Source organism: Nymphaea colorata, chromosome 1 (genome assembly GCF_008831285.2).
Source record: "Nymphaea colorata isolate Beijing-Zhang1983 chromosome 1, ASM883128v2, whole genome shotgun sequence".
NCBI lineage: Eukaryota > Viridiplantae > Streptophyta > Magnoliopsida > Nymphaeales > Nymphaeaceae > Nymphaea > Nymphaea colorata.
Window position 1 is genome coordinate 11,586,412 of NC_045138.2, and position 27,255 is coordinate 11,613,666.

General features: G+C 39.4%; 1 protein-coding gene across 6 annotated transcripts; it reads right to left on the reverse strand.

The window, feature by feature from the left end:
• Positions 1–705: 705 nt before the first annotated feature.
• Positions 706–27,255, reverse strand: LOC116244729 (probable galactinol--sucrose galactosyltransferase 2). Of its 6 annotated transcripts, none has more exons than XM_031616623.2 (15): positions 27,030–27,255; positions 23,461–23,698; positions 14,972–15,228; positions 14,494–14,584; positions 13,945–13,993; positions 7,200–7,291; positions 6,920–7,030; positions 6,283–6,402; positions 5,779–6,189; positions 5,364–5,505; positions 5,055–5,122; positions 4,560–4,694; positions 1,706–1,923; positions 1,542–1,630; positions 706–1,444 (listed from the first exon to the last, which is right to left on the reverse strand). In XM_031616623.2, exons 2-15 carry the CDS (start codon positions 23,649–23,651, stop codon positions 1,082–1,084), a joined length of 2,337 nt encoding a protein of 778 aa, XP_031472483.1. In that variant the 5' UTR covers positions 23,652–23,698; positions 27,030–27,255; the 3' UTR covers positions 706–1,081. The 6 variants fall into 6 exon arrangements, with proteins under 6 accessions (XP_031472483.1, XP_049931540.1, XP_031472495.1 ...); XM_050075583.1 differs by lacking the exon at positions 27,030–27,255 and adding an exon at positions 24,830–24,920; XM_031616635.2 differs by lacking the exon at positions 27,030–27,255 and adding an exon at positions 23,876–24,506.

Sequence of the window (27,255 nt, forward strand, 5' to 3'; positions counted from 1 at the left end):
GCACACACAAGAAAGAGAGAGAGAGAGAGAGAGAGAGAGCCTGCCCAGTGCCCTTTTAAACATGACATAATATCATCGGAAAAGGAAACCTTTTCTGGGGCTCTCATAAGCTAGGTTTGAAAACTGGCGGGCAGCAGCTTACGCGGATGGATTACCAAAAACCAGCTTTCAACGTTGACTCAAGTAAGTGTTCCAGCTCACACTAAGAACATGGCAGCTGAGTTAGGATTAAAACGGGACTCCAATCAAGTTGAAACGTGTTTTTTGGTCATCCAAACGAAGCCTAAGAGTGTCGACTCAACCTTCCACGAGTTAATTCTTTACCTTCCCAGCCGTGGTTCAAATCCCATTATTCGAACCCTCTTATAGGACATCAGTAAACAAGCTAGCACACCAAAAAAAAAAGAAAGGCTAGCACAAGCTTAACATGTACCTCCGCCTTGTCTCAAGCCTGAACTTGTGATGGGCTTGATTCAGAAGACATGGGCAAGCTATGTAATTTACGATCTATTCAATCGATTTACCAGATCTAAGCACTCACGAGCAGCCTCATAATCGTCCACAAACGTACTACCTAATTAGATAGCTCATAAGCTTCCGAACCACCTTTCGTCATTCACCAAACTCGAGTTATAATGGAGAGAGAGAGAGAGAGAGAGAGAGAGAGAGAGAACGCGCGCGCGAAAGGGAGATGCTAAACGGCTCTCATTTAAATCACGAATAGAAGGTAACTAAGCAGAGTAACATGGTGATTATTCAATTGAAACTGAAGTCAGGAAAGGTTTCACAGGCAACATGCTTTTTCATCATGGCCGTGCCCAATCATCTCCGCTCCAACTTATTGCCATTTCTTAAGTTGTTGCGGCCGAAAAAGGAAATTAACGACCATACGGGAGAGAGAGAGCTTCCATTCCTGTTCCTACCATATTCAATCGTCACTAACAGGAAATACCTGAAAGGAAATACCAGACAACTTAACTCTCCCTGCAATAAGAACTAGCAAAGATACTGGCCTGCCAGAACTGCGGGAAGCAAGTTCTGTTTTCACTGCAGTAAGTATTCATATCAGCAGCAGTATTACTCACAGATGGATCTCAAGGATCCATCTGTGCATTTCCTTCACTGGAACAGGAATCATCAGAGTAAGAAGCCCACTGTCCCGATTATAGCTGAATTCAGTGTCAACAGAATCGAGGATGCACTTCAGGGGTTTCTGCGATGAGTAGGCACCAAACCTCCCACAGCCTCTGACAGTCAGCACAACAGATGATATGGGTGAGCGTGCATTGCCCGATGACACTGCAGAACTGGGTGCAGCTTCTCCGCCAAGGAGTTCCTGCTGTGTTCCAGAAGCCACCTTGATTTCCTGTTGCTCCACTGCCCCTCCAGAGTTGAACATGTCAAGCAAACCAATGGCCGCAAAAGCAACGTGGGGTGCCATTACCTAAAATAAGATTATAATCAGAGAGAAGATAGATATGTGTGTGTGAGTGTGAGTGAGAGAGAGAGAGAGAGAGAGAGAGAGAGAGAGAGAGAGTTACCTTAAGAGAAGAGATATGGAAGATCTCATATTCAAGAACATTAAGGGTCACGGGTATTGCAACACCTTTTGGAAGCCGAAAAAGTTCACCTGGGCACAATAGATATCTGAGTTAGAACGCTATTCAAATAAAAGTGGACGTGAATGTAATTCAATATTACATACCTGATCTGTGTGCATAGGCTACAGCTTCACCATTCCATTCAGGACCTGCAATTTGGTTGATGAGATCAACATCTGTGGCACGAACACTGCCTGTGAGCGTGGAGGGTGCCACATCATGGATGCGCGTCTTTTTTTCCACTCTGCACCAGCCAGCACCTTGGCAGTTGAAAACACCCACCACGCCAGAGCATTTGTTCAAGTTCCAGACCTTTAGCAGACTATATAGAACGCAAAAATTAACATATAGTACACAAAGGAATACAACATGGAAGCATATTGCTATTTCTGTTGTAAATTAAATGTAATAAAGTTTTCAAAAACAGTAGTCATTAGGGTAACAGGCAAAGTTCATATATGTTGGTGTTGTAGTTGACAACTTGACGTTATAAATGAAATTTCACAAGGATAACAGACCAGCCAATGAAACCATCATGTAATAAAGACAAGCCCCTCTTATCACCAAGACCATGTGTGACATAAAATTACCTCACATGGTGCATGATCTGGGTAATTATCATCCCTTAAGCAATTATATAAGTTTAGCATGTGCGAAGACAACGGAAATACTGCATCAAGATCCATTCCAGTGATACACATTTTAAATCATGGATGTGCCATGGATTAATGCAGGTCAATTAGATGCACTCACATGGTTATGACATTGAGTAGTAAATGGAATCACTATATTGAGTAGCGCATGTGAAGTTCCACAATAATTTCAACCTCTCTAACTGAGCATTTTTTCTCATTCATGCTAAAACTACGCCATGTACTAAACTTTCTGGAAAACGTGAATCTGCAGTTGATTCTTAAGGAAGAAGAAACAAAGAAGCATTGTATGCATGTTTTCATCTCATCTGTAGCCACGACATATGTGCCTACGGATGTACAAATAGCATCGTCACAAATATTTTTCTCGGTTTTTATTTGCAAAATTTCTCTCAGAGTTTCACGTATTAATTGAGAAGTTTGTTTTTCTCGAGAAAAACATGGAATTCAAAAAAATAAAAGATAATAAAGTACATAAGAAAATTTGAGTTTTCTACCGATTTTCTATAAAACAAATGACAAACTTCAGTGGTTATTAAAATATTAAAAGAAGTCCCAGAAACTTAAAAAAAAAAACATGATATTTTCGTGTTGGTGATTTTTCCAAAACATCGTGATATTTTGAGTTTCTTACTTCCTGTTTTAATGTAATATCCTGGAAAAAAAAGAAACATTTTTTAGGATGACAAATACTACAAAGAAGATAAACAGGGTGAGGAAGGGGGATCTAACAGTCACCAAGATCAGTTCTAGAAATCCCTTAGAAAGGGTGTTGTCAGAGTTTTATCAGTATGTTGTGGTTTTCCTCAATAAAATGTTGAAAGTTCTATAAAAAAATATAAATAATGGACAATAAAAGATAATCAGGCAATAGGTTTTCTAGTATTTTTCTTGCAAAAATATAACCAAACAAGTACAAAAAGTCATAAAAGAAACAAAAGGAAGAAAATTCAGATGCTCAAAAATTTTATGGAAAAAGGAACTTAAGATTTGGAGAAAACACAGAGATTGTTCCAGGATAATACTGTGATAGTTTTGTTTCTATTTTGAAAACATCACCATAATTTGTTGATATTATTGCCTAGCTCAATTTGTAATAGTATCAGGACATTTTCAAAATGATGAGGAGAGAGAGAAAGAACATGCTAGTATGGGACACTTTCACTGAGCCATAGAGATGAAGAGATAGTTTCAAGCATATGTTCGACAATCTAGAAACAGTCTCAGAGTGGTCACAGACTGAACAAAAACAGTAGACAGATACTTTCAGTTAAAAGAAACACGTACAACTTTGTGGTTTGCCAAAAGTAATACAAACGTTTGTATTATAGTAAGGAATTCTGCTTCTAATACCTTTTACTACCATTTTCCCAATATAATTTTGAAAACTTTATTACATAGATGTTTTTATGTTCTTGGTGTGCTGTTTGGTTTGTATTTTGTTTTATATGTTTGTATTTTATTTTATTTCAGGGCAAGACTTAAAAGGTAAACATGATCCTTTTATCTTTTCTAAACTCAAAATGCCAATCTTGTAATTGTAGTAGTTACGAAAATAAAACTATAAAAAAATTAATCCTTTTCCTTTCAAACCAACATAAAAAGTTGACTAACTGATGTATAAAAGCTAATAGAGGTTTTTTTTTCATAAGGAAATAATCAATCTTGTGCTGTTAAGGGAAAAAGAATTAAGTATTTTCCATTGGTAGGAAAAATGAGGCTGAATTTATGAACTCTGGAAAAACAAATTGATGGCTAAGATGGGTTCCATTGTGAGGGTATACGACAAACATTACCTAAAATTGTACAACATTCAACATCGGTTTTGTGGAAAAATAACAGAAACAAAAACTAATATAGGCTTTTCCTAAGGTAATAACTAATCCTTTCCACTTACTTGTCCATTGTTAAAAAAATTAGGCTGAATTAGGAATTTTAAAAGAAAAGGATTGATGAATGAGATGGATTCCAATGAGAGGGTATGCAAAAACTGCCTAAGAAATTGTACAACGTTTAATACTGGCATTTGTGGGAAAATGACAAGTATATTGCATTCTAGTTAGCTCTCCTTTTCTTAATGGAAATATCAGACAGGGGAAAACGACAGATAACAACTTGGGGATGGCAATAGGTGAGGCTAGAGTAGGTACTTGGCCTGTATTCGCTTTCTCAAAACATGAATGACAAGGCGGTCAAGACAAGGTGGGCACTTGACCACTCTGAAGTAGTGTGCGGCTCTGCCAGTGATATAAGACCAACCTACTCATTTCCACCAACATAGAATAGGAAAGAAAGCGAGTCTGACCTGGTGCCATCTCTTGCTGGGTCCACAAACAGACAGTCCCGAGTAGGCCTCCCAGGGAGCTGTGCACGCAAGACAGAACCATCAGGTAAGACAAGCTTCTTTAAGAGGTCAAAGTTGTGGTTCCCTGGTTTGTCACTGCATAATAAATCAGTAGTTAGATTTGGGCCACTCTTGCTTCATTGTGAATACAAGCAATCACATAAACAAACAAAAAAAATTTGAATCAATAATTAGATTTGGAGCAGCTGTCACTTCAATGTGGATACACACAATCATATAGACAAACCAAGAATTTGAACTAGCTTGGTCAATGGGAACCATGAATTCTTAAAAGTTCAACTACTAGATAAGATTCAGATACACGAGAAGAGGTCTGCAAAAACATAATCCGAATAACAGACAACCCAAAATGTTAAGCTTTAACTCTATAACCTTTTAATGCAAGTAGCTGAGAATCAAATCCAATTAACTCTAAGGACAAAAGATTGGAGTCACCTAACATAGATTGCACAACCGCCAATTGCTCGGGCAGCAGCATGGTATTCAGCTGCAGGATGTTGGCTCTGCAAGTATCAGATGAATTTTTGCAATTATGAATGTCATGGTTTCAAATATGTCAAAGAGGGAAAAAAAAAAAAAACAGAACATTAACTTATCATAAAAACGAAACAAAATAAAATCACACCATCAATTAACAATGAAATTCATTTTATGCTGCTTTTGTTTACGTCAGATAAAGCAACACTTGCATTGAGAGCAGGGATATAAAATGAGAACAATATACTGCCAGTATGCAATACTTACATGGAACATGTCCCAGTCTGGCTGCATAAACTCGCAGAGAAAGAGTGTATTATATGCCACTGATGATATATGTATGGTGTGAGATGCAGGGTCTCTTGGATAGAAATCATCTGATGCTCTTACAATAGCAGTTTTCTTTGCACTACAGAGACAAAAAAAAAAGAGAGAACAGAAATATCTAAGAGACCCAACCAATAACATGAAAAGAACATCTAGAAGAAGCAAAAGAAGAAAAAAAATCCAATCATTGTGAAGATCAGCATAATGTGATATTTTTGGTGTTCATAAGATGTAATTCACACCATCAAACATAAGTAGGTTGTATTAATGTGTGCCCTACAATCTCTATATCCATCCTCCAAGGAGTCCGCCATGCTGAGTTCTATCCTGTCATGGAAATAAATCATGAACAAACCTGTAAAGGCCATCAGTGTTGTGACACATGCAGGAAATGCAGCCATTATCTGGGAAATTTCGCTGGACAGAAGCTTCAAGGGCTTGGTGGTACTGCCGTGTAAGTGAAACACGCCCACCATGGCCACCACCAAGAGTCTCAATAATATTTTGCACGTCCACCTTCACACCATCAACCCCACAGGAGGCCAAATAGCTGTGCAGCTCGTTATAGAAATTGTAAACCTTCTTAGGGTGGACTAGGCCCAATCCATGAACAGAAAGGCTATCCATAACAATATCTGGCTGGTTGCCTAGCACTCCTGGCGACTGAACAGGATAGGCCAATGCAGTATCATAGTGCTCCATGCCAGCAGCAGTTGGATTCACGCCTCCCCAGTATCCAGCAAGAGCATGCCAAACGTACACATACCTATAGAGATAGACCAACAACATATTCCGTTATATATATACAATGAAAGAGCATAATTTTTCCCCAAGTTAAAAAAAGGATTAAAAAACTCACTTTACGTTGTGATCCTTTTTGGCTTCATCCACTACATGCTTCAGGCCTGGAACTTTGTCATCTTTCCCATTCTTCTGGAACTTTGTGTTCTCCTTCATTCCTGTTAGCCTATTTGCAAATCTGAGTAAAAGAAAAAAAAAATTATACTCCAAAAGAGTCAAAGACTTGAACCAAGTCAAGCTTCAGGACAGACTTTCCAAACATGTTCCCATTGAAAGCAGCAAATGAAATTTTTCTATAAAAAGGAACGAATAAATTTTTCTTATTTTTATTGCATAAAAAGTCTTATAGAATTTCGATAATGCCAAGCTACACTCTATGAAATTCTATGGATGTCATAATCAGGTTAACCATACCTTGACCATGTCGTTCACCTATGAACTGAAAAAGGAAGAAGAGAAGAAACATTAGTTAGATGAACCAAGGGTGAGAGTTAGTGTTTAGTGTTGCTTGTATTCTCAAAAAAATCTTGCTTGCCCCACAAAACACAGATTTCAAAATTTCAGAAATAAAAATGTAAATTCTTCTAGTCAGTCATATTTTCTTGCAATTTTGACACAATGAATGGGAAGGGATAAAGAATGCTCTCACTGAACCAAGGGAAGTGAAAATAAATGCCATCAAGAAAAAAACTTACTGGGCTCCTTCTTGAACAATACAATGAGCACCATCCTTTGCTTCATTGCCAACTTGTTGCCAGCCATCATCAATGATCAAAAAACGTGGAGGAGTACCACCTTGAGTGAGACTGCAATTTTAGTAGGAAACCAGATAAGAAGACTCCTAACTTTATCAGACACAGAAACTATGTAAAAAGTGCCAGACACAGCTATGCACAAAATGCTGTTTGAGGTTCCATATCAAAGGAAAAAAAAATGCTTTAAAGTAATTGATTCTTCAACAAACAAGCACGGAACCTCTTGAGGCCTTCTTCAATGCCTTCAGCTGTTACATCAGTATAGAAAGCATCCCAGGTGCACCAGCCAAACCAGTCAAGAAAAGATGGCAGCTGCAAAAGAAAAGATTATGCTTAGTCACTTTCTGAAGGGAAGGTGAAGAAATTAATGGGCTCTTTATCAGTGACACATTCCCCAAATCTATTGGATGAGAAAACTATACTATTCATAACTGTGGGCAAATTTACTTTCCTTTCAAGAAACCATGCACACAAGAGCAATCATGATTCCATTACATGCTTTATGCAGTAGCCATGATTTATGGACTTCTGGAAGAAGGGGTAAAGCTCATCAGTTCATTTCTGTCCCCAATGTTAGAAACAGAGCAGCTATGCTACTATTGTAAAGCCCAATATTTTCCATTATATGCAATTGAATATGTTGCTAGGGATGCATATATGTTTATACTTTATATATGTAAACACATATACTACATATGTTTACTGGGACTAATTAAACCTCCCATTAAGTCATAATGAGGCAAATATGAGAAGTAAATTATACATATTAAAGGGGGTTACTACTTTTGCATGAGAAAAGGAGTTGATAAAATACATGAATGGTTGTATTAGAAAGATGATTGAGGGGGAAACTGTAGGGTCATTTTTTTTAGTAGAAGTTGAAAATTCGAATGACAGTTTTAGGGGGCTTGAAGAGGGTCTATCTAACACTGCATTGCAGCATCTTAACCTTCCATTTGCTGCAGTCATAGAGGGAAAGGTCCCAGCATTAGAAAATTGGATAAAAGAGAGAGATACCTCCTCATTTTTCCTCCTTTTCTAGACAGGATCAAAGTTGGTACGAAGCAGTTTACTCTTCAGTTGTCTCAAACCTTAGGCCACTTGAGAAAACAAGAAGCAGAAGGGGGCTGCTGACTGAAACTCAGGGCTGTTTTTAGTCAGAAGTAATTCTGGTAAGTACTATATTTGTGGGTTATATATATATATATATATATATATATATATATATTACAATTTGGACTTGTGTATGTGTTGCAAGGGAAGAAAGCAAACGTGAATCAGTGCTATAGAATCAAGGGTCTTCTGGTATGGACAGTTCTGCAAGCCGTCAGAATCGGGGTCATTTCTGATTAACAGGTATGGGAATGTTCATAACATGTGTGCAGCATGTGATCCATTAGATTATATATATATATATATATATATATATATATATATATATATATATATATATAAACATATTGGACGTATAATCATGTATATACTTATATAAGGCCGGAAACCATTCAATGCTGCTAATCATCATTACAATCAGCTATGGATGCCTGCAAATTTCTGGAACTTAAAGATATGGTCAGATTAGAAAATTCCTTAGAATTTCTCGAATGTGTATGGGGAGTTCTTGTGACTAGTTCTACAATAGTAAATTCTGTAGAATAGTAAGCATACAAACAGAACTGGAAGGATCAGTAGGAAAAGAATACTTCTCATTCATTCTGATCCTATATTTGTTTCATTTCAGTTCAGAAGTTTCTGTACTGAAAACATGTAGCAACCTGTGTTTCCTTATGCCCTGAGCCTATAAAATTGGGAGGAGAGCTGAATCGAAGAAAGTATACAACTAAGAATACAATTGTAGCAAATAAAGTATAGTATATGACAGTCTAACCTCTGGGTACAACATGCAGTTCATCTATGTTTTGCCATATACATATGTGAACAAAGATATATAGATGTTTATATGTTCTATGCAGATGTAGATATGTGATTATATACACATTGATATATGCATATGTACACTTGAGATCAGAAGTAAGGTTGTTTTGTTAGAAGATCATGCTGAAAATGATACAGAGCATCAAAACAATCAAGTTTATAAGAAGCTTAGCATGTTAAAAGGCAGCTGTATAGTCTAGAAAGTAATCATAATCTCAGATTTTTCTCCAACGCCATGAAAAAAGGTGTGTGTTGTATGATTGAGGTTTCTCATGAATGTGAACTATGTACAAAAAAATAAAGAGTTTTAAAGTTCCAGGAATGGAGTGCATGAGGACCAGGTGTGAACCACATATGGTTGAATAGATCTGTCGACGATTTTCCAAGACACATGAAGCGGTGAAAAGTGTCTGGAGATTTGTTTCGAAAATTAGTGTAACAAGCCTAACGTCTAACATATGATTCTTTCTACTAATAGACTGAAGAAGTCAAACTAAATAAAATCTAATATGATCTGGGTGATTAAATTTCAAGACTTTAATACTTTCCTCTGTGGGCACTGATCAACAATGAGTAGTTTCACATGATTAAAAGCAAGAAGTAAAACCTGAATGGAAATGCTTATATTTGAAAAAACTGATCATTTTCAATGTCACGCATGAAACAGTCAAAGGAACAAGAACAACAAAATCAGGAAACCAGATCAGCAACTTGATTAAAGTCATTTCATGAATTCCATAATTGAAATTGTGACTAAAGCAGAAATCTGTTGAAAGGAGTGAACATTGGTCAGAATAGGGAGGACCAAAAAAACAATTAAAACTAGGAATTTGCAAGTTGTCAAAGGCGAGAACTGAAAAAGAGGTGAACCAACTGAAAGCAAAAAGACAAGGCCTTCATACTACATTCATACTACACACAGAATGCAATTTTTCATATGGTAGCCACGAATGTGAGGGATTTATTTAAGTGCAATGGCTAATTTGAAAGAAATTTCCATAGAGAGGAAACAACAAATATCTATATAAGTAATGAAGAATAACATATAAGTTCTACTGTTTTTATACAAAGAGAGGAATCTAATTGAGACACAGCTATCTGGCATGCATGAAATCAGGCCCACTTTGACAAGTAATGTCAGTAACAGGGCTGCCTCATGGTCCTAGGCCTGATTCTAATGATACATATAGGTTAATCTCTATGTGATTACTTGCAAATAGTCGCATGAGTCTGAGCAGATAGTCAGGGGCGAGATTTTGAAAATTGGGAGTGTAAACCTAGGGTGTGGATCAGATGTGTACTTTATATATATATATATATATATATATATATATATATATATATATAAGTACATTGTTAAGAAAGAATCAAATTTGGATTAAGAGCTGAGTTGTGTATATATATGTGTTATATATATATATATATATATATATATATATATATATATATATATATATTACGTACATATACGTATATATATATATATAAGTACATTGTTAAGAAAGAATCAAATTTGGATTAAGAGCTGAGTTGTGTATATGTATCTGTGTGTGTGTGTGTGTGCGTGTTTGTGTGTGTATATATATATCTATGCAAATGTATTCGTAAAGGCGTTCTTATGATCAGTATAAATTCAGGCACACCGATCAAACTGACATGGAAAATTATAATGATGTCCTTATACAGATGTGCTTTATAATGTCCAAGGTTTTTTTGGGATAGGTAGTAGGTCAAACTGTTTGGGCATTGGGATTTGTGTCTAACATGTGCTTTTATGGTAAACACTAAAATGTGATTTGTAATGACAATTCCGTAGGTAGATATATTAAAGAAAAACACCAACTATGTCTCAACAATGATACATAAAAGTGCAAGTGGTCCAGTGGTTGGTTTTATTCCGAAAGGTAGTGGTATAGCACAAGATCACTGTGGATGTACCCTCCTTTGTCTATGCTAAATTGCCCACAGGGTATTGGGTGGCACAAGAGCCTGGGATTCAATTATGTTTTTTATTAGAGAGCAAGGCATCTCCTGACCCGGGTGGCCTAGAGGGGCCAATTTACCACTCCGGGTGATGCCAATGGTATGACCTTGCTGCTACAACAGCGATCTGGGATATCTCAAGTGGCTTCACTGCAAGTTTCCCTCGATCTTTATAAATCGCATTGTGAAGACATATTTTGTTTTGTCTATGGTTTGTGCCTATAGTGTTTTCTGTTAATTGCTCGGTACAATAACCATGTTCATTGTCAATGGACCACCAATGTCATTTTGCAATACATGGAGGTCCTATATGCTTGAGTAGAGACAATAAGTCATAACTCTAAGGTGCATTATGAATCCAACAACTTATGGATGTTGGCCATGAACCCTTATATGGATTTTTTTAACATAAAGGTGTACTTATTTTTTCGGTCTATGTTCTACCTCTACCCATAACTGGATGCTGTCATACTTAAAGAAATCTTACCCTTCCTTCTGTCTCTATAAGTAGTTCTTAATAGATTGTGGGCTACAGGCCTGACATCCTCAGTTTTTGTGATAGACAAGCATTGGCAATCTAGGCATTGTATTGAGCCTAGGCTTCGTGGATCTTTTGTTGGTTAAGTCAAAGTGTCTTTGTGTGGGAGCTGAAGATGTTAAAAGGAAAAGAGGAAATGCTTTATTAGTTTTAGTTTGCCTTGTATTGGTCATTACTTGAGTTGTGATCTAGTTTTACAGACTTGATGTTTACATTTATCAAGATTAAAAAAAAAAATTGCATCAAAAACTTGGGTCGTGACAACTATTCAGTCCATGGCCTGTTCATTCCTACATCACTGGATCAAATTACGTAAGGTAACAAGATTAACCGTCTCAAGAAGGGCAGGACTTTGGTATTCCTAACCTTCTTTGGAAAGTATACTCACTATTTCACAAACTAAATCAAAGACAAAACTCAAAGAATGGAACATTAAGTAGGGATCTCATGCAATCATCTTTCCATTGGTATAAGAGAGGAAAAGAGTTGCGGCCTGGATTTTCCATAGAGGATAGCCTCATGAACACCAATTTAGCTTAAAGGAATGTATGCCACTCTAAAAACCACATCATTCCTTGCATACATATAGGGAAAAAAAAATTGAATGGAATTCTACTTTCTTGGGCTTCAATTTACAAAATTAGATCTTTTGGTATATTACAGACCATTATTATACACATAGTTTTTGGAGATTTTTTCTGTAATGACCCAGTTCAAAAGTAACCCAAGCATCTAGCATTGTGGATCCTAAGTAACCTTGTTAATTTGCATCTAAAACATGTGAATCTTGACACTTACTGGTATAGCATATAGGTATATAGACCCCACAAGTTTCCTCAATGTTTTTGACATAAGACTATTCTCAGATTCTTCTCCACTCATAGGACATTACAACTTTTCAAGGGCATGGGCATTTGATTCCTAAATTGAATAATGTGAGATCATGTCAAGAACACAATGTTCTAAGACAATGAAAGTGTGCTCTCACATGCAACAATAATTATGATATCCTGCATACAGTTTGATTTGCATGGGGAAGGTCACAGCATATAACTGCAAACATGTTGTACCATGTAAACTATCATTTTGACAAAATAAAAAAGAAATTCAAACAAAAGATGGGAAAAACATCATTTCCATGTACTACTGTATCATTTCACATGCACAGGTTGGTCCCACTTATATGCGAAACAGTATCAACAATTCCCACAAGTGTGTTTGTTAATCAACACAGTCCTTCCTTGTTGGAACCAAGGTCCAATTATCAAACTTGACTATAACACCGGCTGCCAATATTCAGCTTTGATCACACCCAAAAAAAACTACAAACCAGGATACGTGACAGCATATGATATGAATATATGAGATGCAAAAAAGTTCACAAAGTTGCTAATATAGAATATTTTCACATGAGACAAGGTCACATTTTGGCTTTCCTCTTTTCCTTTAGGCATCATCTGTTTTACCGTTCCTGTCAAAATAGATCATTCTGCCATGAGAATAACACATTCTGTTGGCCGGGTGTAGCAAATAACATAAACAGAAAGGTAAGTGGGCCAACTATTAATCAAAGGAAATTTTTCTGATCATCTGTCTCCATGACAAAATCCAATTCAGGCTCTCCCATGTGCTTGCGTTTTGGCATTAAAAATTGAATTCCATGAATAACTTTCTCCATTGCCTATGATCGAAACAAGTGCCTGATGGAAAATCAGCATCCAACCTTGTTGTCATCAAAAAGATGAACACAGCTGAGGATTACCATGACTCACATCTAATATGGCGTTTTTGGGATCACAAATAAAATCCACAACGAACTTTATATATATATATTTTGTGTGTGTGTTTTGTGTTGTAACAACCCAACCCACTCTTGGGCTCGGACCCCTGGTTCGGCAGATCCCAACCCGCTATCTAGCAGTTTCGGGTCCAATCCCAAAAAGGCTAGGAACCAGGACAACCATCTATTTAATAATCATCTTTATAAGCCCTTGAAGATCCCTCACAATCTTCAATGCGAGACTAAATTTTTGGGGTGTTACAGTGTGTGTGTATCTATGCATATGGAAACACACACACGTGTATATATAAATAGGAGGACCTAAAAATTAAAAATTTGTCACTGAAAGCACCATAAACTGTTGTTGCACAATAAACCATCGCTAACGCTCCTCTGGCAACTGTTTTTTAGTGACAGATTTTGTATTTTTAGTCATCCAGAATCAAAAAGGTGTGTATATATATATATAGGAAGAAGCTTGTTCAGAAAGGATTATATCTTGTGGCACAAAAGGGAAATTACTAACAGATCATGTGAGACATTTCATAAGTGTTACACAGTCATGCTTTCATGGTTTCTTTAGCCTGTTTCTCAAACGGCTAAATTATGTATAACGCCATTTGCTGTGCACAAATCAAACCTTTAGGTGCTCATAGCAGAGCACATTAAGCATCCACAGAAAAAATGTCATAGGCATGGTACACATAAGAACTTGAACTGAAGCCATACCTTCTTTTTCTCACGATGGAGAAAAGTCTGCATATGTTTTTCAACAGCCCTGTTGCCACATTCAGATGGTTATTGTTACAATAACAAACATGATCTAATAGAACACCACAGTTTTACCATATGGAATGTACAGATCAATAATACAAAGACATTACAAGTTTTTCTACCAGAAATATAGACATAAACTATGTCCAAGTGATGGACAGCAGCTATATACAAGGCATATAAGTAATGAGTAGATGCTTCATTCATGTTCGCATTCATTTGTTCCCAGAGTTTTCACGTCCCTCACTGCTTTTCATGTCCCCCACTGCTTTATAAGCCACAACTATTCCAAATTGTTGAACTCAGAAACATGAAAGCCATATCACAAATTTTGAGAGTCAAAAGTATGAAAAAAGCACTAACTTCATTCAATACATGCTTCCTTGAACCATATTATTTATCCAAGAAATAGCAACCATGCAAACTTGAAGTACAATCATGCCAGAGGCTTTTGGTCAATTTATCAACAAGCAACATTATCAAACAAGAAATCTTGGATCTTACTTCACAGCCTGGTTGATGACTTCAAACGGGTTCTTCCCTGCATGCATGTAAACCATGTGAAGCCCTTGTGTAGTCTCCACATCTTTGTCCCCTGTCCCCAAAAAATTAACAGTGTTAAATATTTTATTTAGAAATTAAAATGAAAAACAAACTGCTTTCTAAAATCAACCAGCATAGATAGCTATAGCAACAAGAGGGAGGTCCCTGCTTAACTCCAGTTCATCTTAGACTTGTATTTCAATAAAAATCTGACAGGTCATTATGGTATGCAGTGCCAGTAGGTGGGTTTACTTAAAATAACAATTTAAATAGAGCACCAATAAAACCACACAACCTGCAGGGAATCTCCAAAAACAGCTCACATCACAAACGAGTTCGTGAAAAGCTTCTGAAGAAACTTTTCTTGTTTGAAGATTTTAACTGCTAATACTGAAAAGTGAAAACATAATGGATGGGTAGGAAAGGCAAGGTCACTAACCACTCTCAAGGCATATCTCAATCTGGTTTTGCTCGTTGCCCTGGAGCACAGCCCTGAAGGGTCCTTCCAGAAGAGGGAGGAAGACAGTGTATATTGTAGCCTCCTCACCACCAACCTCCATCTCCTCAATCGGCGATCCGTCCTTGCTTTCCACCAGCATGAATTGGGTCTCTAGAGGGACATCCTTGCCACAGGAGCCCATCCTATGAGTCATCCACCATAGTTTGAACCGAAAGCAGCACATGAATCGTAGCCCCCTGCTTGGAAATGGAAAGCTTGGTCATGGTCCTCATACTTTCATGTCGCATCACAGTGAAGAAACAAAGACAAAGAAGATTGTAAGACCCATTCTACATTTATGCTATTGTGAAAACTTGGCCAATTTTTCTACAGAATTGGATTTCAGTCAATTTGGGCTTCAAACCCCATTGCCAATAGAAGTTATACTTTGGTTCTGCTATGAAGACGGAATAATGTAGGAGAAGATGCAACCATTCAGAAAGGACAACCATACGTCCATTTTCAAGTATTAACACAACATTTCAACTTATCGTTCATAATTATAATTTAGCAATTTTATTTATTGTTCCTCATAGTGTTTCATTTTTATTCAGATATGTGGTGGAATAAGTTCAGGAGTAACTACCAAAACCTTAAAAGTTTGGCAATCAAAATCCTCAGCCAAACATGAAATGCAAGTGAATATGAAAGAAATTGGAGTTTTCTGCAAATATCTACAGCAAGAAGAGAGATAGACTACAACATAAAAAGGTTAAATGACGTTGTTAGGTTTGATAGAACATGCATTTAAGACAAACATGCTGATAGAGAAACATTTTACAAATTGTATGAACTTGTTGCTTGGAGAACTTTGATGTGCTACATAATGGCTGAGGAAGAACCAGCTGCCATATTTGAGGACGATCTTGAGTGGTTGAAACATTGAAGAAGCAGAGAATGTTGATGATGATGAACCTATATAATTTGATGCAGATGTTGAGTTTTGTAGAAACACGAACCACGTAGAAGAAGAGGAGGAAGAACACACGATGTACGTGGAAAAACCTCGGACGAGGAAAAAACCACGGGAAGCTCTACCTAGGTGCACACCGCAACCCTAGGAGAGAGAAAATTCTATTTCACTTAATTCAACATTTGTACATAAGTGACAATATAAAGAAGGGAGAGAGGAGAAGCCGCCTAGGGTACCGAGCCCGCATCGGTACCCGTGCCCCATAGAACCGGGTCCAGATATGGACCCGGTTCCCACAACAACATATTCTAACACTCCCCCTCAAGCTTGACATACATGTCAAACATGCCAAGCTTGCTAACATTCTTTTCGAATGAAGATGTACAAAGCCCTTTAGTTAGGACGTCTGCAACTTGATCTTCAGACTTCATATATGGCAGAATCAGCTCCTTTGAGTCAATGCGTTCCCGGATAAAATGACGGTCAATCTCCACATGTTTGGTCCTGTCGTGTAGAACTGGATTATTGGCAAGATTAATCACAGACTTGTTGTCACAGTACATCTTCATTTTATCTCCCAGTTCCACACCAATATCAGTCAAAAGAATCTTCAGCCACAGCATCTCTGTAACCCCCATTGCAACAGCCCTGTACTCAGCCTCAGCACTAGACCTCGAACATACTTCTTGCCTCTTACTTCTCCAAACAACTAGGTTACTTCCAAGAAAGATACAATACCCTGTAGTGGACCTCCTTGTGTCAGTGCAACCTGCCCAATCTGCATCTGAGTAGCCCTCAATAGTAAGTTTGTCTTGTCGAGTATACAGCAGTCCTTTTCCTGGGTCATTCTTTAGATATCCCAACACTCTTTCTGCACTCTTCCAGTGACAATCCGTGGGAGCATGCATAAATTGACTTAGCACATTTACCGCATACGTGATATCAGGGCGAGTTAGAGTAAGATAGATAAGCTTGCCGACTAGCCTCTGATATCGCCCTTTTCCTTCCTCATCCAGAATAGTGCCCGTCTTGATACTTATCTTAGTCCCCGACTCCATAGGAGTAAGATAGGGCCTACAACCAAGTTTACCTGTCTCCTTTAGCAAGTCAAGAGTGTACTTCCTCCGTACAGATGTGTATTGTTTCGGACTACCACAAGGGTTGTCTCCCGACTGAAGGTCGCCTGTAGTATGTACGCAGTTGTGTTTTGCACCCATAGAAGCTGCCAATGAACTGAATCGAATGTGAATAAATCGAATATAACTAACATATATATATTGATTGTGATTATTGAGTAATCCCTACCTATTGTGCAATATGAAGGGGATTACCATGATTGTTTATGAGAATGCACAAATGCATTATATTTCTTCTGCATGATTGGTTATCATATTTGAGTCCTTACCTTAGAGGTTAGAGAACTATGAATAGGGTATGATCTCCATTTCCTTGCTTGTACCCAGTAGACTTCATAACGATCCTTAGTCTCTCAAACCAAGCTCTAGGCGACTGCTTCAGGCCATACAAAACTTTCTTGAGGTGACAACATTTTCCCTCTTGAACATACCCGGGAGGCATGCTCATATAGACTTCTTCCTCCAGATGGCCGTTCAAGAACGCATTTTTAACATCAAGCTGGTCCATGCGCCACTTCCTGTGCACAGCAAGAGCAAGAATAACCCTCACGGTCTTCAACTTTGCAACAGGGGCAAAGGTCTCAAGATAGTCGATCCCATACTTCTGGCTGAACCCCTTTGCAACCAGACGAGCTTTATATCGATCTACAGTGCCATCAAGTTTGTACTTCACGTTGTAAACCCACTTAGAGCCAACTAAGTGTGTCCCTTTAGGGATATCAACAACTTCCCATGTTTTGTTCTTCGCTAACGCACCCATCTCCTCCGTCATAGCATGTAACCACTTGGGATCATCCTTAGCATCATCCACCGACCTGGGAATAACAACTTTGGATAAGGTTGTGATAAAACACTTGTAATTTGTACTGAGCTTAGCATAAGAAACAAATCTCTGAATAGGGTGAGAAGTACATGACCTGGTGCCTTTGCGCAAAGCAATAGGGAGCTCTTCATTCGATGGACTTGGGTCATCCGGGGAGATCACAGGATTGGGATTGGTTCTATCCTCATCACTAACATCTTCCACTGTAGCTTTCTCCTTTCTGACATAAACCTGGCCAAACAAGTGATTCCGGGCAACAATGGGCTGAGCATCCACCGTGACCCCTTCCATATGACTGCCCTTCTCATTACTGACCGTGACCGTGTCAATCACACTGGGACTAACCTTGTAATCCAAAAACTCCATAAACTGAATCAGCTGATTAGAAGAATACTCTTCCCCTTTGTTCCCAAGGCACTCCCCCTGAAGAGGATTCACCGGAAAATACGACTCATGTTCATGAAATGTGACATCCCTCGAAACATACACTTTGGAAGTAGTGGGATCCACACATTTGTACCCCTTTTGAGTGGAAGAGTACCCCAAGAAAACTCCTTTAATAGACCGGGGATCAAGCTTTTTGAGAGTAGGGCTATGATTATGCACAAAACAACTGCACCCAAAGACACGAGGAGTAAGAGGCCACGGATTCTGAGTGGGCCACAGGGTAGAATATGGAGACTGACCATCCAACACCTTAGTAGGCATACGGTTAATGAGATGTGCACTAGTGAGAAGTGCATCACCCCAATACCGCTCAGGGACATGACGTTGGAACATAATGGCCCGAGTAACATTCAAAAGATGACGATTTTTTCGTTCAGCTATACCATTTTGAAGGGGGGTATAGCTACAAGAGGTTTCATGAACAATACCCTTGCCTTTCAAGAAATCATCAAGGGATTGGGAGACATATTCCCTTGCATTATCCGTACGGAAAGCTTGGACAGTTGTATGGAATTGAGTCTCAACAAAGGCAACAAAGTTTTTCACAACTGCTGGAACCTCACTACGTTCTCGCAACAAGTACACGAACGTACATCTAGAGTAATCATCAATAAGCATCAAAAAATAGTGACAACCACCACACGTGGGTACTCCAGAAGGACCCCAAACATCGGAATGAACTAAGGCAAACGGATGAGTGGTTTTATTCAATGAAATAGGGTACGAAGCCCTGACATGTTTAGCCAATTGACACACTTCACAAGCGAAGGAGTCAATGGAGACAGAAGCAAACAAATGAGGAAACAACTTCTTTATTAACGGAAAGGGGAGATGTCCAAGACGCTCGTGCCACCGCAGAACCGTAGATCTATCGTTCACACCAGACAAGTGACCACTCGTGGCAGAAATCAATGCTGAAGCAACTTTTACCGGCAGCCTGTAGAGCCCATCAGTAACTGAACCAATCCCAATCTTCTTCCCCGTCACCAAGTCCTGCAGGGAACAGTGATCAGCAGAAAAAATCAGATTACAGTTTAATTCTTTAGTAATACTGCTGACAGAGAGTAAGTTCACAGGAATATTTGGAACATGCAGGGCATTGTGGAGACGGTATTTGTTCAACAGGGATAAGCTCCCTTTCCCAGCCACAGAGATAGAAGACCCATCTGCCATAGACACGCGTTGCTTGCCAGAGGAAAGTTGATATTCTTGAAAGAGTTTAGAGTCCCCTGTCATGTGGTGAGTGGCTCCACTATCAACAATCCAATCACCAAGAGAAGGGTTACCTTGATCAGTCGAGGCAACAAGGGCTTGGGCTAGCTGAGCCCCTTCAGACGTGGAGGACTCCTCAGGGGTAGTAGATAGGCGGCTGATGTACGCCTGTAGCTCCTTGAGTTGATCAGGGGACAGCTTGGACTTTGCACCACTAGAAGGATTGCTCTGACGGGAATCAGACACAAAAGGGCTACGCTTGCCAGAGGGAGGACGACCTCTGACCAGTCTCTTCTCGGGATGAAGATCCCAACAGAAATCCACCGAATGCCCCAACTTGTTGCAATGAGTGCAATGCCGGGCAGGACGCTGCCCAGTCCCTGTGGCACGGCTGACAAAGGCAGAAGGGCCATGACCGGTGTCAAGATGCATCACCTGGCGACGTTGTTCTTCAGACTCAACACGAGCATATACTTCCTCTATCCCTGGAATCTCATCACCATTAAGAATCTGGCTACGAATAGACTCAAATTCATCCCGCAGGCCTCCCAGAAACAGAAACGTACGGTCCATCCATTCCTTTTCCCAGTAGAGGGAATGATCTGAACCGCACTTCCACTCATCAGTCACATGATAATCTAGCTCCTCCCATTTGGTCTTCAGGGCAGCATAGAAGGCAGCAACAGACAAGTCACCCTGTGTCAGGGAGTAAATACTGCGTTTAATCTGATAGGTGCGCAGATGTCTCTTCTTGCGACCATACATCTTTGCAAGCACAGTCCACATATCGAAAGAGGTCGGCTTCCGCAGAATGAGGGGCTGGATATCGGAGGACACGGAGCTGATAATCCACACCTTCACCTGGCTGTCCTCCAACGCCCACGTCGCCCATTGAGGATCAGATTTGATGGGCGCAGGTTTGTCGCCAGTGATGTAAGAGAGACGCCCACGGCTAGTAATCCCAATCTCGAGAGCGGCAAACCAAGATAGGTAATTGTCCTTGGTCAGACGGATGGAGGTGACCTGGATCGGCACGTTCTCAGTCTTGGAGGTGCTGCCCGCGTCAAGAACGGCATCTTTTTGAGTCCCCATCACTTCTGCCATCACAAACAAGCACACAGCAACAAGAGGCACAGAAACGGAGAGTTGACGGGAATGAGGCAGCGGCGGCGACGGGAATGAGGCAGCGGCGGCGGCGGGAATGAGGCAGCGGCGACAGAAGGCAGGCGACGTCACGGAGGACGGCGGCGGCAGAGCAGGGCGATCACTGTTCGACGGCGGCGGGAACGGACGACGGCGGCGGGAACGGAGAACGGAGGACGGCGGAACGGAGCAGCGGCGCCGGAACTTCAACGGCGTCGGGCGACGAAAAACTTCCACGTCTAACGATCCGCGGAAAAAAAAAAAACTCTTCTCCAACTTCGATGGCTCTGATACCATGTAGAAACACGAACCACGTAGAGGAAGAGGAGGAAGAACACACGATGTACGTGGAAAAACCTCGGACGAGGAAAAAATCACGAGGAAAAAATCACGGGAAGCTCTACCTAGGTGCACACCGCAACCCTAGGAGAGAGAAAATTCTATTTCACTTAATTCAACATTTGTACATAAGTGACAATATAAAGAAGGGAGAGAGGAGAAGCCGCCTAGGGTACCGAGCCCGCATCGGTACCCGCACCCCATAGAACCGGGTCCAGATATGGACCCGGTTCCCACAACAACATATTCTAACAAGTTTCAAGAAGATGATGCAAATGACGATGAGAATGGGAACGAAGATGAATGATGATGAGAATGGGAATGGGAATGAAGATGTAAATGATGAATGATGCTTAAATGATATTGTCACTTGATGTTTGCAGTGGACCAGTTCATCTTATGATGTATAAGAGCTTAAACTTATTTTTTGATATATCATAATTTATGACATATGATTATGTTATGTTAAATTGATGAATGTTCATTGGTATAAACCTATATTTATGTGCGGCATGTCTTTTATAAAAAACATATGTTGATTCTTTTCCTTGATTTTTTCTCTTTTTTCGAGTTCTTTATTTTTTTATGATTTTTACTATACATTAGGACACATTATTATACAATGCAAGTATTGGCCCAGCTGATACATGTCATTGAAAAATGCATCTCAAGTACCCGACAAGCCATCATTTAGACTTTTCTCTCTTCAATCACCAAACAATCAATGGTCAAGCAACTCCATCAGAACATGACATTTCTATAAATGTCCTTATCTAAGTACTTCAGGAAAAGACTCCTGTAAGAGAAACTACTAGCCAAAAGCCAGCCACTGATTATGTCTCATAAGCAGGGTGACAATATGACATTACTTAAGTTTTCTCGCATTTGCATCCCCATGCGTGGCACCAAGTTGAAGGTGCACTATCCCCATACCCAAGAGCCGAAGCAAGCTTAGACCTTGGAGGCCGAGGGGAAGAGGGGGAGGGGGGAACTTCGGCTTCCCGTACCAGATTGGCACCATGCAGTTATAGATGCAGCTTATGCATCCAATGAAGAATTAGGCTTAACTCATTAACACTTTTATGCACGAAGTTAGCACTATGCATGGGAATTGGTTTGTCAATGGTCTTTATTTGGCTTATTGCAACTTTAAAAGTTCATATTTATCATGTTTCTATGTCTCAGCTATACAAGCTTCAAGTGCAAATTTAATTGTTTGGCTTAGCTTCTGTTGCTCTTACTAGCTTGCTGAACAATGTTCAGTCTACCAAGTGAATCTCTCATACCATGCACTTGGCTGAAATAGCCAAAGTCAATTTGCAACATTCCCCTGTTTGCAAAATCATCCACATCCTGACTTTGTGACTTCCAAGGTAAAATTCTAACTGCATATTGTCTCCTTCTTTCATGGTCATTCTTATAGATATTTTGAAGCATTTGCGGTTCATCTATGTTTATCAATAACCTATCTTGTTTCATATGTCCAAAGGGATTACCTTGCCCCGAGCTCAATGCATAAAACTTGGCACATCAAATTTCATTCTCTGGTTGTGTCAAATCCTTGACACATGGTTTTAACAGATCAACTTACACGCCCATCAAGTGAATTCACTATAAGCCCTTGTTTGCCTTCCACATTTGAGAAAAGTTGTTTTCTTAGTCAGATCAACAATGATGGCACACACATTTGAGAAACTTTGTTTCCCTAGTCAGTTCAACTCACAATGAATTGTGTTGCTGAATAATTAGCCGAAACCTTAATAGAGATGGTCAAACTAATACTGATGACACATAAAACTATTACTGATTTTTCTTCTGAGCATGTTGTTCGATTATTCCAGCTTACATCTTAAATCACAAATATGTTAAGGACAAAATCATTAGCTCCTCATGAAATTTATGACCTCCCCAATTGCGACCTGAAGAGTTTGCAATCAAATGATCTCATTCTCAATGCAGCATATTAAGCCTTAGAAACAAAGAGAACTATATTGTTACAAGGTGCTGTGAACGATTGATAACATAGTCATAGCCTTCCTAATTGTTGTTTTTCCATTGAGTCATTGATACAATGATAAAGAAAGCTTGTTTGATTGTCAATTCATACTCTATATATATATATATATATATAAATAGAGAGAGAGAGAGAGGTATCTCCCATACGGCCATACCACTTAAGTTTTAAAAGCCAAACTCATTAAAATAGATTGTCGAAGATTTTTCTTCACACAAACTTAACTTATAGTTATTTTCCTACTAATGATTTGCAATGAAACATATATTAAGTCAATCATTTTTTATCTTAAAAATAGAAATAATATTGAATTAAAACATATTTTCTACTAAATTAGTATTTGGAAACATCCACACCATTCCAACCGACTGAATTTCATGAGAATGGAGAGAATGAACTTACTCCAGTATGCCGAGCGGGAAGACGTGGAAGCTCTTGCTCTCGGTGGCTGTGGCTCCGATAAAGGCGCCCTCCAGGAGGCCGAGCCCCGTACCAGGTGTCAACACGATGTTGTCCGGGACTCCCTTCAGTATAGTCTTCTCGTGAACCACCAGATTCCCGTTCTGGATGCTGATCTTTGGGGTGACCGTCATTTTTCACCTCCCTCTTGACTTTCTCTGCAACTTCAAATGCTCTGCAACTGGAAACAATCGTATAACTTACTCAAGGTTTTCAACCATCAAGGGAGAACAAAGAAGTAAATAGAGGTTCACGATTCTAAGGCTATACGGTTTTCTTTTTGAGGTGGTGTTGGGGAGTGGTGGGGTGTGGAAGATGAAGAAGAAACAATGGTTTCCTTCGTTTCGACTTAGCAAACCTCTGGAAAGTAACTACAGCAGTCCCAACAACATGTAGATGATATATTGATCCAAGGAGGATGGTAAACGAACAAGAACATTCCAAAGCGTAACTTCTTCTCCACATTAAACCCTGCTTTCTCAACACAAATTTGAAAAGGCTATCGGCGGAACATGGGCCGTAGACCATTCTAGCGTGAAAAAACTTAATTAGATCTTATGACCGCCAAGACTGGCAGATGCTCAGCAAATTGGGACCCGCTTGTGACCAACTTTCTCAGCTTCGGCATCCATGACAAACAGAAACGGGCACCGGAAAAGCCTCGATCACGACTAGGAAGTTCTCAACGAAAGGCACAAGATAGTGGTAGTTAGATGGTTATTTCAAGAAATAGGGTCCTCGCGGTGCCAGAGTTTTAATCGGTCTGTTCGTTTTGCCCACTGATCCGGGACATTCGATGGGAAATCATTAAATGCTCAGCAAAAAGAAATTAACGTTTCTGATCTCCTCAGCCTTTTCACCAGCTCCAACTCCTTTTTCTCACTTGAAGCCAACTGGAATACGCAGGTGGCTCTCGTGTGTGTTTATTTCTTAACAAGACAGACTTGTTGATGTCCTCCTAACAAAAGATTCGGCCAAGTTTTCCTACAGGTTTAAATTCAGTTTAATCCAACTTATCCCCAATCCCCATCCACTACGAGTAAAAGGAAGCAGAGGAAGGGGGGGAGAGAGAGAAAGAGCAAGGACTATTTGATAGCAAGAAGAAGACAGGTCTACTGTATTAAGATTTTTGCAGCATCGTAATGTACATCAAAAACTGAAGATCTTCAGATATTTTACATGCTCTACAGCGATTATAGCTATAAAAGTTTTAAAATTCAGAAAACTCAAGGTCCTGTAGCGGTTCGATTATTTTTTCCAAATAGCATGCACCACGAAAAGAGCAGACCTACAGAATTACTATTTTTCCTACCGAACGCCCTTGACTACAGTTTCTCAAAGGCCAACCAACTCGACTTCGCAAAATCTGTCTGCTCTGCTCTAGAAAGAAACGGGCAGTGGTCCTCATCGTTTCAGGTGAGGAATCCATACGGCAGTTCGGGCAATTATAGGTTGCGTTTGATTATCACGGATGGACCTGAAATCTGCGGTTTGTCACCGTAGATCTTTAGTCCTCAGTTTTGAGGTAACCCTTCAAATCGGATCTGAAATTCATACTGTTTATAATGTATCATGGATTTACGGTCCACAATAGAGGTTGATACTGAACTTCACAGTTTACTAAAAACTATAAGTATCGGCTTTGTTTTCAGATCACATCAAACGTGAAATTCCTGGCAAATCAAACGCTATCAAGGAAAGCACAGAAAGTGCTATAAAAGTTGGAGCCCCTGGGCCCGGATGGTTACAGCTAAATGAAGGAATGGCGGTGGACGCCAACAATTAAGAAGGTGGAAGGACTCCTCCAAACCCCCACTTTGGGTCCTCTACGCTGACCACTTCCAAACGGCTACATTCAATTAATGAATATCTGATAACAACATAACAAATATGGTTCATTGTTACCCACTAATTTCATACCATAAAACAATAAAATAATTATAAAATAGCTGCAGATAATATTAATGAATATTGATAAACCTTTTGCAATATAATGGTTTAACCTGCAGACCATATGACAAAATAATTCTTCCCTTGATTTGACACTCATTCTGGAATATAGTTTTTGTTTTTTTGACGATCCAGATTAATGGCCGTAAAATTGACTAAGAATAAATTGTTACGCATATGAAACGAGTTTCCCTTTTCTATAAGGGATATCTTATGAAAGGTGATTTTCCTTTAAGATTTTACATTTGAAAGGCATATTTTCAAGTCATTTTCACAAAATTTAACTAAATTGTGTGCTCAAAATTATTTAATCAATATATATTGAGTAATTTATGTGGATCGATACATTTTGAGGAGGTCAAGTTCAAATTCTGTAAACCTAAAGAGGTCAACTCTTCATTTTTAAAGCATATTTGTCATCTAGTATGATTATGGTTCCAGATTCCTCTTGGTAACTTAACCTCTTCAGGTTATTTGATTTGGCTAATCCAAGAAGAGATAAGGGATAGATGCCCGATAAATCTCATTCAGCTATAGCCACAGTATTTGGATTACCCATCGAAAATTTGATTTTTTCAGAAAACTTGGTTTTGTAAAAATGAACATCTGTGGGTGTTCATTCACGCAAAAATTAGACCTATTTTTCTAAAAACCAAACTAGTCAAAAAAAAAAAGGTATTTTGGAGGTTTCCTCTCCAAAACACTTTAGGTGCGTACCCAAACACGCCCATAGATTTTTCTTATGCAAAAACCATCACCGAGCAACCAAGCATAAGTGATGTTTAAATATTCAACGGTGAGGCTTTTCCCTAGCTCTCGGGACAGGCGAAGCAGTTGAGGATGACAGTTTGAAAGAGAATATGCTCTATGTCATAAAAGATACAGGGAAAAAGCCCACGAAATTTGCTGTTTCGAACAGGCACCTTTGTCCTTCTCGGAGGGCAGTCGGCTCGGTCGAAAGAGTTACCGCGGGTTTCGAAATGTCATTCCTTCTCTCTTGGAGATGGCGGGGTTGGATCCCCGTACCCCCAGAGTACACAACGGAAATGATAAAGACGATTCTAGAAAAAGCTTCAAAATAGTAAACAAGTACTTGAGTCTAGACCTTCTGCTCATTCATCTAACAACCTAAACCCCTTGATTTGAGCACCCAAAGCCCAAATATTCCACATATCCAGAGCCGTTTGTCTGGAAAGTAGTTCTCAACCTTCATGACCTTTTGATCAAAATCACAACAGCAAAATATTTTTTCTCCGAGAAACTGAACTTACCGTCCAATTTCTTCCAGGAAATAACTCATTCAAAAGGATATCCCATAAATTCAACAATAGATCAGTCCGCTGTTGTAATGAGGCTCTCACAAAGCCATCCCTGATTCCCGAATTTCACGGACCGACAATCTCATAAAACCCTAAGGCACAACGATCAACTCCGTGAAGGAAGCCAATTTTTATATACGAATAGCAGCGCTAAGATCCTGATATTAATGCGACGGTTCCCCCCAGTCAATCCGCCGCCAGTAGAATTTCCTAAACCCTAGCTATCGATCTCCATGGACTTACCTTCAAATTCCTCCGACGACGATGAAGAACGCCTTCAGATCTCTAGCGCAAGAGAGAGAAGGAGAGGTGAAGAAGAAGGATAAGAAGAAGAAACCTTAGAAAACCAGGAAAGGAAGAAAAAAAACAAAGAAACGAAACCCAAAGAAGAGCAGTCCACGATAGGCCTCCTCCTTGCACAGGCGAAGAAGAAGAGAAGAGAAGAGGAGACGCAAAAAAGCCTCACGAA

Excerpts from the sequence above, each read along its gene's own strand:
- LOC116244729 (XM_031616623.2), bottom strand. The coding sequence starts at position 23,651 with ATGACGGTCACCCCAAAGATCAGCATCCAGAACGGGAATCTGGTGGTT. Across the intron at positions 6,190-6,282 it reads AAAAAGGATCACAACGTAAA|GTATGTGTACGTTTGGCATG; the intron begins GTGAGTTTTTTA and ends CTATCTCTATAG. Across the intron at positions 5,123-5,363 it reads CAGACTGGGACATGTTCCAT|AGCCAACATCCTGCAGCTGA; the intron begins GTAAGTATTGCA and ends TGATACTTGCAG.